Genomic DNA, 12,203 nt, shown 5'->3' on the forward strand with positions numbered 1-12,203 from the left:
CTTTCTGGTTTGAAATGAAAAGGGTCGTGGAAGTATCGCGGATCGTGTGTTATTGTCCACGTAGATGTGTACACCTCAACCTATGTTCTAGTTAAGAGTTTGCTCTTTCCACATGTTCGACAGAAATACGTACATTCCCCGGAATATGTACACCGTCAATTATGATCCCCTCTGCTGGTGTGTTGCGAGGAAAGCGTTGAGAACCTTGTGGATAGATTCTTAGACCTTCCGATATCACAGCTTGAAGGTAGGATAGCTGCTAGGCGCTGGTGCCATCGATTTCGGAGAGGGCATGATAACGATTGCGGATCTCCGAACGAAGCTTTAGGTACACTACTGGATTGGTCAAGATATGGTAGGTGGTAGCCGCCAGGAATGTGGCCACAGTTTCCCCTCATTCTATACTGGAAATACTGTTAGTTCTCTCGTCTCAATGATATGATTTTTTCTCTGACTTGACAGATTCTTCGTCGGACGTAACGTACACCAATGTCGAGGCGTGCGCCGTCAATTCCTCCAAATCCATCTCTTCGTCCTGCACCTTCCAGATTAACCAGGACATGAAGTCCGCACGGGGTGACTTAGCCTCGAGGCGTCGGGCAACCTTATCGCGACTATAGTTCGTGTGTTTGTTACGCACTCTTACCGTGAGCCTCGGGAGAATGGTCTTGCCTATCGCTGCCAGCAGCGGATATCGCCGCAGATTATCCAAGATTGTGATGAAATAGAGATGTTTTTCAATCATTTCCGACCAGAAGTGCGGTTTCCCTAAGTTGATCAGTCTTTTCCACGGCACCAGGTAAACTAGCTCACCAGTCTCGATGCAATGGAACGACTCTCCAAAAGCCATCTCACCTAACACATCAAATGCCAGTATCTCAAATTACTTAGTCATATTCAATCCCTCGGGCGTCCTGTCTTTCGCGCGGAGCTGGTTTACGAAATCATCAATGTAGCGATTGATTATACTCTCCTGCTCGGGGAGTGCCTTTCTCGAGAAGACCGCAGCGAGAGGTTTCCTGATTCAACTATGCGTACTAGGACCTCTCTCACTTCCGACGCATGGCGACCAAATTCCTGAGCCGTAAATATTATACCAGTCGCCTTTTGAAAGTAGGTTCTTGCTTGGGTTGTAGATTGCCTTCCATGATTCAACTGATACACAGGATAACTCATCCGGGGAGATTCGGATAATATCACCTAGAAGGCTGTGATATTAGCGAGTGCCGGAAGCAAATACTAAATAGAATGAGTCTTACCGTATCATTTATGTTTCTGGTCAATAGAATGATGAATGCGACCTCTTGTTGTGTGCCAAATACGCCATGCCTTTGTACCGCATGGAAGACATGGGTCAGTAAAAGAACTGCAAATTGCGAAAAGATATGCATTTGATTACAAAAGACACTCGACCCCAAAAAGGGCCAGTAAAAAAGGCTAAGGGGTGAAATGGTATGTTGTAGATCACCACCCCTAACCAGTAGACCGTTGCCTGTGCATCATCGGTGGGGAAACGTCCTCATGCATCATGCACTTGGAGAGATTGCCATTAGGCCCACAGCCACGCAGAACGCCTGAACCTGTGGTATCTTCCGCTCGGTCGGTAGGAAATCGGTATCCGCCATTGTTTATGCAAGAAATATGTATCAGGTGCTGTCGGTCTAGGTTGGTCAGAACCTGTCACCAACTGCATTCTTATAACACCAGGCTGAGAATGCAAAACTCGACATCTGGCAAACTGTAGATTGGTTTTGCGCTGAATCTGGTATGATGATTAATCTCCTCAAGGCTGTGGGGACTTTGTTCTGATGTGGAAATAGATGACAGCATATCTGGAGATAAAGTGGTACATAGACTTTTACCAAACCTTGACTCTACGTCTCATTCCATTCTTCCTTACTATCTACAACACCACGCCCACCCACTTCGGCATTGTTGAACGAAAGAAAGAAAGAAAAGCCCAACTCTCAATGGCTCGCTGTATAGCAATAATATAGTAGGGCAATGTAGATAAAAGAGAAGATCCTCTTTAAGATTTCAGTACGGCAAGAAAATATAAGTCCAATAAATTAATAAACTTCTAGTCACCGACCAGGTGCAGAGTACCGGCAGGTAGCGGTAAATTATATCATTTACTAGTTATTTCCAGTTCAGTGCCCTTCGGTATATTTTTCGACTCTTGGTTATCTTCAACTTCCAGAGCCACAAGGGGCCAAGACACTAACTGAGATTGCTTTCTCTCTCACTCGTTATTAGCTCTACATGCAAATTACATTTACATTTATGACACTTATCGATTCTGGTGCTGGAGCTCAGGGAATGACCTTAGAATTCTCATCAAAGACAAGCTATGGGCCATATGGCGTACTCAACTATATTGGGCAAGGATTGTCGAACAAGCAGACCAGTATTCTAACATATTGCGCTCGTCCTCTGGAAATATTGCCCCTCTTTCAAAATGAGTGATGAGACGGGAATTATATGAGAAGTAACTATCTCCATGAAAGTCCACGTTGAGGTTGTGACCCTGGAAGAGAAAAGCTGTATCCTTTATGCTGAGACTCTGCTACTTGTATATAAGCTATCTTCGAGACCAAGAGATACGCGTGATGGAAAGGCTGGGATCGTCAGACTAAGCTTGAGAATTTGGAGAATCTGCTTCATCTTTTACCACCGAATCGCAAGATGGAGGTTCATTTCAAACGGGTGCATCCGGAACATGTAGTATGCAAGCAGACAATGCATTGAGGCTGGGTGTTCCAAAGTTTGGGTCCATCGTTGCATTGGCAGCATATGTATAACCCAAATGCGCTTTCTGAAGGAATTGCGTTGCCCAATATTGGGTCACGGCGACTACTCTGGCGGTGCCTCTGTGGATCCGGCTCAAAGTGAGAATCAGGTCGGTGTCCGGACGCAATGGTTTCGAAGGAACTCAAATCTTTCCAGACCTGCGACCTCGTTTCGTCGACATCCGGACGATGTTCGAGATGGGCGATGAGTTTCTCCGAACCTTCATCAGTAGTTGATTGTTGACCTTCGGCCCTCTCTGAGCGCACCTCTGATGGCTGTACAATCTCAGCTCCTGGATCAGGTCGTGGCAACGCAAACAAGGCTAGCTCCTGTAAATGGCGGGCCAGATGTTTCTCAAACTGTGTTCCCGCTGCAACAGGAGATGAGCATAGTGGGCAAGACATACAGCCCTTGCAGTCACTTCCGACAGAATGCTGGCTCTGCAAATGAAAGAGCCATTCCCGACGACTTTCATATAGCCGCTGTGGGGTAGGACAATTTGGAAACACACATATGTATGGCAGTACATCAACGAATACATGACGCGCCCAATCCTGTAATCCCGTATGGGTGATTATTCTGTAACAGTAGGGACATTCGAATGGAGTTCCATCGGCCACTCCGGCTGGCGGTGGTGGAATAACCGATCCCTCGCTGCCAGATAGAAGCGTTTCGGCATATGATGTTTGTGAAAGGAGAGACCGGTTGTCTACTTCCTGCTGCGGACTATTGACTTGCATGAAGTTACTCACAAGGGTCTCCGATAGTTTCGTTGATTGCTTTTCTGATACGTCATCCAACATACTGTTAAGACCTTGACCAAGCTTTTTCGAATGTCTTTCACGATAGCGAAGTATAGCCCGACGCTGAGAAATCGCCAAGCCAAGACGGTCTTGAATCTCAGGATCTGCATCCGGATATTTGTTGGCGGTATGCTGCTTATCGAACGGTTCAAAGCCTATGGCATCTATCCTCTTTGTCCCCGCGAGCCGATCGTGGGGTGCGGGTCTGTATTCATGAAAATTAGTGCCGATTACTGGAAGACTAGGGCTTTACCCACCTTCGGATTGCCATCGAAATTTGGAACAAATTGTTGATTGTGTCGCAGAGTGCATTATAGTCCGACTGGATTTCTGTCTCTGTGCATTCATCATCTGATGGCGAAATGTCATCGGAACCAAGTAGATCTTCAGTGGTGTCCTGCAAGTCTTCCAAGACCCTCTTTAATCTTTGGAGAACCCGCATGGTTTGATCCCTGATATGCGTTGCCTCACGGAGCCGATGATCGAGTGATAAATTTCCTGTCTGGTGGGCGCCAATATTTGCAGCCCATACGCGTAGGCGTCCAAGCTCATCTTTCCATCTCGCATGCCGGACCTCGGAGTCATACTGCGCCAATTTATCAGATGAGATAAGGCTTTTAAGTTTCTTGAGGCAATCTATAGCAATAACGGCGATGGCACTCATTGTGCGGAGGTATAGAGGGAATGTTCGGTTCGATGACCAGAGATGGGCACCATGGGTCCCACAGAGAAACCGAGTCCAACATATAATCGTTATACATTCCTATCAATTCACTAAGCACCAATGCATGTTTGCTTTTTGTCTGTGACGTGTTCACCATTCTGTGGACTTGACAGGGATTGATGCGGGGCGGACTCCAGTGAGGCTGAAGGAGAGGGATTTGACCCCTCCCAAGGGGACTGGAGGGGCTCTTGCCTTTCTCAATCTGATTTTTCCTTCCTTGAGTTCTCCTCTATATCTATTGATCGAATGACCAAACGGTTGTCATGGAGGCAGCCGGTCTTGCTCTGGCCATTCTCCCGCTTCTAGTCAACCAACTCGACAATTACGTCCAGGGTCTTCAAACAGTCAAGGGATTCCGGGCAAAGCGCTACCGTCAACAGCTGGATAGCTATTTCTCGAACATTGGGACACAACATGTCATATTCTCGAACACACTGGAACGAGCCCTTGATGGGGTAGTTGATTACCAGGACGGCATTGATGAATTGATTAACAATCCCTCGGGAGAGGCGTGGAAGAAACCCGAGCTAGTGAAAAAGATGGAGGAAAAACTTGAGCGCAACTATTTTCCATTCAAGAAAACAATGACGGAGCTTGCTGCCCTGTTGCAAGACTTAAGCAGAAGACTGAAGTTTGAAAACATATCGTCGGCAGAGGTACGTTTCAGAATAATGCTCATATCAGCAGTCGGGATTATTCTCGATTTATTGACGAGTGTGCTGTTCAATAGAAGGCCTGGGAAGATGCATCCACCCTGGAACGCGAAGTGAGGAAATTCCGCGATATATTCTCGAAGAGTATATACGCCGACATTCTAGACCGAATCAGTGTTGCCAACGCCATTCTCGACACATTGGTCAAGCAGTCCGAGTATCTGAATCAGCCGCAGAGACGAAGGATTTCTAAGCGCCATCTTCTTCGTTATAGAAAGGTTCGGAAGTCCGCAGGCAGCTTGCACTACACCCTCATTCGAGGCAAATGCTGGAAGTGCCCATGCAAAGCCAGCCATCAAGTTCATTTGATCTTGCGTCACCCTGATATGGAGCTCGCCGATGCATCGACTGAGGGACATTCTGCAAACCCACGCTTCAATCTGGTGTTAATGTCTGCATCCGATGCGGGACCCAGAAGCTCCCTTAGCAAGAGCTATAGACTTGAAGCGGAATCGGAAATCATTCATTCGAGTCTCGGGGTGCGCGATGTATGTTTGGGCGGCCACGTAGGCAACAGGACTCCCGACATCGCCCCCAACAGACACAAGAAGGCAGTGCAATTCTCTCTGCCCACTGGTAACTCCAGTTCCTTAGCATGTCTGAAGGTCCAACCACCTCCAATTTTTGATATCTGTGCCACTCTGTCGGCTATGACCACCGAGGAAAAGGGCCAGAGGGCTCTTGGGTGGCTATACGACGAGAGCCATAGACATAACATAACTGTTCTTCAAACCGGCCTCGCATATTCCAAACCACAGTCACTTCAAGACCTTGTCACGGCTTCTGCTCGCTTCTTGAAAGGCCAACCAGATGAAGGATTTCTCTTCAGTCAGCTTGATCGGCTTCGCGTGGCTGTGATTCTTTCATGCAGCGTTTTCCAATTTCATGGAAGCTGGCTGAGACATGATTGGAGATCCCGGGACATCATGTTCTGCCCGCAAGACAGAGATGCAACCGGATACTTCTATATCTCGTGCAATATAGAAGACAACACAGATGGCCTCAACATGTTCGATTGCCAGAATGCTCCCACCCTCATCCGGAACCTGGTCCTGTTTCCTCTGGGACTTGTTCTCGTGGAGCTATCCTTGTGTCAGAATCTGGAGTCCATGCGCGAACACGATGATACTGATCATAATCAAGCACATGCCAACCTTAAGACTGCAACCCGTCTTCTGCCTCAGGTGGAGCAGCGAAGTGGCCCGGAGTATGCGGAGGTTGTTGACCGGTGCCTTTCTTGGCACGATAGAAAGGAAACCAGTCTTGACAGCGAGAAATTGCAGGAAGAGGTGTTTCAGCTGATCATTTCGCCGCTGGTCAAGAATCTCAAGAGTTTTGAGGAATACCTTGAAGTTGATGAAGTCTAAACTAAACGGCGTCTTAAATTAGTGGTTCAACTCACATCGTACGCTATCGATTTTCATATCCGAATTCCCACAGATGGAAATCAGCCCGGATTCGTTTACACGATCCATGATGCCTTGAGAATCACTCCTGACAATATCCACTTTTTCACTTGATCGAACTCACTAGTCTGGAAACCTTGCTATATCTCAGGGCGTTTAAAGGGCATCATCCAGCTACACACTCGCAACCAATTTGGTACATGACATGACAAAATCACCGGGTTTAGATGTCTTCGTACACCAGCTCAGCCCTATCTCGGTGGGCTGTTTGACCACGAAGCAACCTTCATGGCCACCTCAGCCAGAATATAAGGCCTCCGGACTATCTACTCAGCAGCGCTCTGCCAAGGCCAAAAATAAGCCGAACAAGCAACCACCACACCCTCCCACACAGCGAACCAGCCCTACTTATGATGACGATAATACGATATATGGCCGTTACTCCTCACCAATTTTCTACCACGATATCTACAAAATCCCACCCTGTATTTACCTCCACCCCCTACTGCTTTTCCCTGCATCGTAAGATGCCCCCGCCATCGCAAAAACCCACCATTGTATTCATCCACGGTGCCCGGCATGATCCACACATCTACCACAAGTTCCGAACCGCCCTAAACGTCCTCGGCTTCGAAGCCACGGCTCCTAACGCTAAATGACTCCCGACCCCCAAACGCAGACCTTTACTCCGACCCCGACCTCATCCGTAACTATGTGACCAGTCTCGTCGATGCCGGTCGCGAAGTGATGGTGCTAATGCACTCCTACGGCGGCCAGGTTGGCACTAACGCACTAGCGGGTCTCGGCGTCCAACGCCGCCAACAACACGGTCTTCCCGGCGGGGTAACCAGGCTGGTCTATCTTAGTGCCTTCGCGCTCAAAGAGGGAACAAGCATGGTCAATGTGGTTGAGCGCTTTGGACATACGGATCTCATTCCACTTGGGATGGATATTGCGGAGGATAAATGGTGTGTCAATAGGGACCCGTTGCCCCTGCTCCTGGGACCTGGTCTGACTCCCGACGAGGAGGGGGGTTATTTACGGCGTTTGGAAAGGTGGAATGTCACGGTTATGTATCAGGCGATTGATGCGGCAGCGCGGAGGTTATTCCGGTGTCGTATATCCAGACTACGGAGGCTATGTTGCCGCCGATAGACTATCAGAAATGGATGATAGGTGGGATGAGGGCGGAGGGGAGGGACGTGCAGACGTTTGAACTGACGACGGGACATTGTTGTATGGTTACGATGGTGAATGAGACAGTTGCTATTGTGAAGGTGATTGTGGAGAATGATCAGGTTGGCTAGTAAGAACCAGGTTTCTGTGCTTAGAGTCACTCAGGGTAATCATTGAAGACGTATTTGATGAAGAAGTGGTGGTTCTTTCAAGGTTCTACGTAGTATAAGAGTATCACATCCCCAATTTACGTCTGCTCTCGACGAAATGCAAGCAGAAACTTTCTCGAAATCCGTGTTAACAAGCCACAGTTCGTGTTTATACATACAGACTTATCACAGACGGGTCCTTCAGAGTCAAATCACCATATCCCTATGACCATCCCACGAGTATGACTCCACTCGAAGAAGCTGGCTTGATAACCGAACCATCCCATGGTTATAGTTAATCTGGATCGTCATTCTTAGTACCTACTATGATTCCTTGGTTATATCCTTTTGGTCCATACCCCCATCCTAATCTCAAGCCAATGCCAAGAGTCAACCATGCTAGTGACTAGGAAGTAGTAGCATGCCCAGAACAAAGAAACCGTAGTCTCTGCGCTAAATGCGGCATCCAACCAGTCCATTCCTTTCGATTTCTTTACTCAGTTGATTCTTTTCTCTATAATGTCTTTGTGTCTCAACGGCGAGAAATTAATTCTTCACTTGAGTGGTTCATAACTGTCCTACCAAGAGGATATTGTCCAGCAAGATGAGGTCATCGAACAAGTTCGTTCATCTCCAGCGATTCGCTCGGGCAAGCTTCAAGACTGCAAGGTTCTTTCTAAACTGTAATAAATGCAAAACTCACTTATTGGAAATAACGTTCAATATCAGAGTGATAGCAGTTTGTGATGTGATAAGGTGTCGAAAGCATGCTGTGTGGCGCTTCCCCGGGACAGAAACAACATCTATCCGATGGATGGTTGGATCTTTTAATCGAAGTGTTCTCCGCAATCGGCTAGACCATTTTGTTAGTTCCACTGTTGGACTACTAAAACCTTGTCTGGGGATATAAGCAACGGACTGCACCATCTCCTGGTCCATTCTTCCTAGAATCTCACAAGTTCACATGCGATGTTGTGACTTTCCATTATTGTTTTCAATACGTATCGAGCAATATCGAAAGGTCGGAAGGGGCGATCATCATTAAGGACAAAATGTCTTCAGGGACTAGCTTTTCCCTACGTCGTGGTCACCTAGACAATAGCCGGTAGTTACAGAATCCCAATGACCATAATGACATGTCTAAGTTTTAAACAGGGTCAACCTTCAACACTACCTCTGGGTAAAACAATTCGGCTATCTTCTTCATCCTGATATTCCCACGGAGAAGAAGGATATGCGAATCGCGGACATTGGCACCGCGACGGGGTATTAAGATCCCTGCATTCATTGCACAGAGGTCGATGGTAACCATTTGCTATATAGGATTTGGCTGATCGATCTGGCGGAGACACTGCCTCCATCGGTCCAACTCGACGGATTCGACATCACGCTCGACGCTACACCACCATCCAAATGGCTACCTTCCAACGTGACGCTCCAGCACTGGGATGCCCGCACCGAGCCTCCACGCGAATGGATCGGCACGTACGACGTCGTGCATATCCGACTGTTCGCCATCGCTTTTGACGAGCGCGAAGCCGTCTCTATGCTGAGCAGATTAAGAAAGCTTTTGAGTATGCCTCTGCCTTCCTTTGCTTTCCTCCTGTCTAACGATCCGCGTCACTTAGAACCAGGCGGCTATCTCCAATGGGCCGAAGTCGACATGTCATCCTGCAGCATCGAAAGAACACACCCATCCAACAAAGCCGACCCCATTACCGAGCTCCTGAGCCACAGTAACAAAGAATACACTACAGAAGATTGGACCTGGTGCCCCAAGCTCCCGGACTTGTTCATCCGGGAAGGATTCGAAAATATCCGGCAAGATGTGCGAGATACGCCACCGCACCTGCTAGCTCCAACTGATGAATGTAGCCTCTTTCTCTTGGACTCGTGGGTACGTAGGATGATGAATGGCACAGGACAGGGAGCCAAATACAGGGCCTTGATGCAGCAGGTCGAGAGGGAGGCTAGTCAGGGATCTGTCTGGAAGTTCACACGGTGGACTGTGGTGGGCAGAAAACCTTTCAAAGACGTTGGTGGTGAAGGATTGGAGACAACTCCAGTTGACAGGGATGCTCATCCAGGTGGGCACTTGTTTTTTCCATATTAACGTTTCTTTGTTTCTTTGTGATCGGGAATCAACTCGCGATCCTCCGGGATTTGCACTCATTCTGGACTAATCCTAAACAGGCAGGTTCTCCTTATCCGGAATTTGTCAGCAGACTAACCCAGTTAGGAAGCTCATCGAGATGGTGCCTGATTCGTTTGTGGATGCAGCCCCTTTTCCTATCCTCAGGAGAAATTGATGAACTGTGCAATCACAATTGCGCTGGTCAATGTATTCTGCCCGCTAAATTCATTGCTATCATCCCACATCACGGTCTGTCGTCCAGCGACCACCGAAGAAAGCCTATGAACAGATCCGTCATCCCAGCAGACGTCCCACGCATTTTTGAGCAATTCTAGTATTCCAATTATAGTATACAAGTGCACTAGGAAGGTGATCAAGCTTGCGACCCAGCTTCATGGTCCAGACCACGTGAAGCATCACCGGGCAGATCGTCACTAGAGCCTGTCAAGTCCTTCGTAGCGGGACCGCGTATCTCCCCGACTGCCTCGCCGGGTTCCTTTACCGTGCAGGAGGCATACGTAGTGAACGGCACGCTGACCCAGAACACCACGAACCCAACAATAAGGTTAGCCATAAGCGAGACATTCTCACTAGCACCGATGCCGAACGCGATCGCAAATCCCAAACTCTCAGCCGACCGCAGGATCCCGGTTGTATACGCCAGGACGTCGACATGGACATCGTACGTTCCGAGGATCCAGTATGTCCAAACGACAGACGCTTGACTCGCCACACTGGTTTGCGTTAGCAGGGATATCCCAATCATCAGGAACATGGCTCTTACCCGAACAAGCAGTACGCCGCAATTGCTTTGCCGTATCCAGGATCGTGGATATCTAACGACGGCGTGGGATCCTGGCTCTGCAGCGTCTTCTGCATGACAAAGTTCAACACCCACTGTGGGATGAACACGGCCAGCATGATCAACCATCCACTCAGGGCGAGAACCTTTCGCGATTTCACGATCATCTGAGAATCTAGGAACTAACCCCACAGTAGCGTCGCGATGATGCCCACAACCGTCTGAATGAACCCGGCCAAGGTACGGCCTCGGACAGAGAAGTACTCGGTCAGATAGTTCCCCTGGTACGTCTGACTCCAGCGCACGGTAATAAAAATGGGCAGCAACATGAGCATGTACTTTTGTTTCGATGCTTTCCACAGACCCTTGAATCCATCCTTGATTGAGACGTGCTCTTTGTCGGTGCTGAAGGTCGGTTTGCTTCCGTCTTTGCGGATCAGTTTATGTGCCGGCGCGACCGTCAGAGCGAGTGGAAGACCGGCGCAGCTGAGACCGATCAACACGAGGTAGGTTTTCGGGCTGACGCTGCCTTTAGCGGAATTGTCGATGTTCAGAGCGAGTTGAATTGCGTTTCCGATGATCGAGCCGAGTTTGTTGAGGGCCATCCAGATTCCGACTATTTGTGTCAGTTTGCAGCTGTCTTCGCCATGTCCCAAGAATTGCGACGCTTACTGTATGTCCCTCTGTTCTCGATCTCGGGGTATCCAACTGCAATGGCAGCTTCGGAAACCCACAGTGCAGCGGCCTATCATTCATTCATCAGCCATCTCCCCCATGCAACCATTCGACGTGAAACCTACCGAGAAACCGCACAGCACCGACCCGAACAGCAAGAACCACTGCGTCCCAAAGACACTGTTACAGTATAACGCGGCAAAATAAGGCACGTAGCCGATCGTCCCTCCAACTAACACCCATTTCAAACTGAATCGATTCCCAGCGACGGCGAAGAGCGGACAAGTAACGATCATAATGACATACGTGATAACATTCGAGGCGTTGACGAAATACGGCGTCGCGAGACCGCCAGCACCCAGACCTGAGAGATCACCGATTAGCTTCCTTCCATCATGCCTGAACCCTGCAGTTTCAAGCTCAGAGCTCAAAGTCAGTGCTAAATCCAAACTCACTATTCAACGCATCCCAAATACCCGGCTGCGTGAAACTGATCAAACCCAGCGCCACAGCCTGGTACAAGGTCCCGCGATACCAGCGGTGCAGGGTCCCGACGACTTCACCCATCGTAGATGTGATGTGAACGGGTTCTGCGATCAATATCTGCAAAAGCACCAAAAGAAGCTTTTGTGTGTCCCGACGTCGGCATGAGTCTTATTTAATTGACGTCTGCTGGGCCAGTCGCGGACGCCCCACTGCGATGTCGTGATCGAGACCACCAGCCTATCTTTTCCTGAATCGGCGCAGACAACCGTGACGATTGGGCGGTTTTCATGTGTCATGGAAACGCGGTCCCACTGCTAGAAGGGCAAAAAGGTGTTGAAGGCACGC

The 12,203-nt window shown here is 48.7% G+C and overlaps 5 protein-coding genes across 5 annotated transcripts; 2 read left to right on the forward strand and 3 right to left on the reverse strand.

Moving 5' to 3' along the window:
- Positions 1-3,499: 3,499 nt before the first annotated feature.
- On the reverse strand, positions 3,500-4,257 carry LDX57_010558 (uncharacterized protein; the record flags this gene model as incomplete). Its single annotated transcript, XM_046092305.1, has 3 exons — positions 3,500-3,516; positions 3,596-3,798; positions 3,851-4,257. 3 exons carry the CDS (start codon positions 4,255-4,257, stop codon positions 3,500-3,502), a joined length of 627 nt encoding a protein of 208 aa, XP_045948283.1.
- A 313-nt stretch (positions 4,258-4,570) lies between these two features.
- On the forward strand, positions 4,571-6,397 carry LDX57_010559 (uncharacterized protein; the record flags this gene model as incomplete). The annotated part of the gene is made up of 2 exons (XM_046092306.1): positions 4,571-4,973; positions 5,048-6,397. Exons 1-2 carry the CDS (start codon positions 4,581-4,583, stop codon positions 6,395-6,397), a joined length of 1,743 nt encoding a protein of 580 aa, XP_045948284.1. The 5' UTR covers positions 4,571-4,580.
- A 2,309-nt stretch (positions 6,398-8,706) lies between these two features.
- On the forward strand, positions 8,707-9,935 carry LDX57_010560 (class I SAM-dependent methyltransferase). Its single transcript, XM_046092307.1, has 4 exons — positions 8,707-8,866; positions 8,917-9,027; positions 9,085-9,335; positions 9,390-9,935. Exons 1-4 carry the CDS (start codon positions 8,814-8,816, stop codon positions 9,872-9,874), a joined length of 900 nt encoding a protein of 299 aa, XP_045948285.1. The 5' UTR covers positions 8,707-8,813; the 3' UTR covers positions 9,875-9,935.
- A 62-nt stretch (positions 9,936-9,997) lies between these two features.
- LDX57_010561 (uncharacterized protein) lies at positions 9,998-10,864 on the reverse strand (the record flags this gene model as incomplete). The annotated part of the gene is made up of 2 exons (XM_046092308.1): positions 9,998-10,629; positions 10,680-10,864. 2 exons carry the CDS (start codon positions 10,862-10,864, stop codon positions 10,269-10,271), a joined length of 546 nt encoding a protein of 181 aa, XP_045948286.1. The 3' UTR covers positions 9,998-10,268.
- Positions 10,865-10,879: 15 nt separating this feature from the next.
- LDX57_010562 (uncharacterized protein) lies at positions 10,880-11,939 on the reverse strand (the record flags this gene model as incomplete). Its single annotated transcript, XM_046092309.1, has 4 exons — positions 10,880-11,313; positions 11,370-11,442; positions 11,498-11,736; positions 11,828-11,939. The coding sequence occupies 4 exons, from the start codon at positions 11,937-11,939 to the stop codon at positions 10,880-10,882; spliced, it is 858 nt and encodes a 285-aa protein (XP_045948287.1).
- Between the last annotated feature and the right edge of the window lie 264 nt (positions 11,940-12,203).

The sequence above is a fragment of the Aspergillus melleus genome (assembly GCF_016097325.1).
Source record: "Aspergillus melleus strain CBS 546.65 chromosome Unknown contig6, whole genome shotgun sequence".
NCBI lineage: Eukaryota > Fungi > Ascomycota > Eurotiomycetes > Eurotiales > Aspergillaceae > Aspergillus > Aspergillus melleus.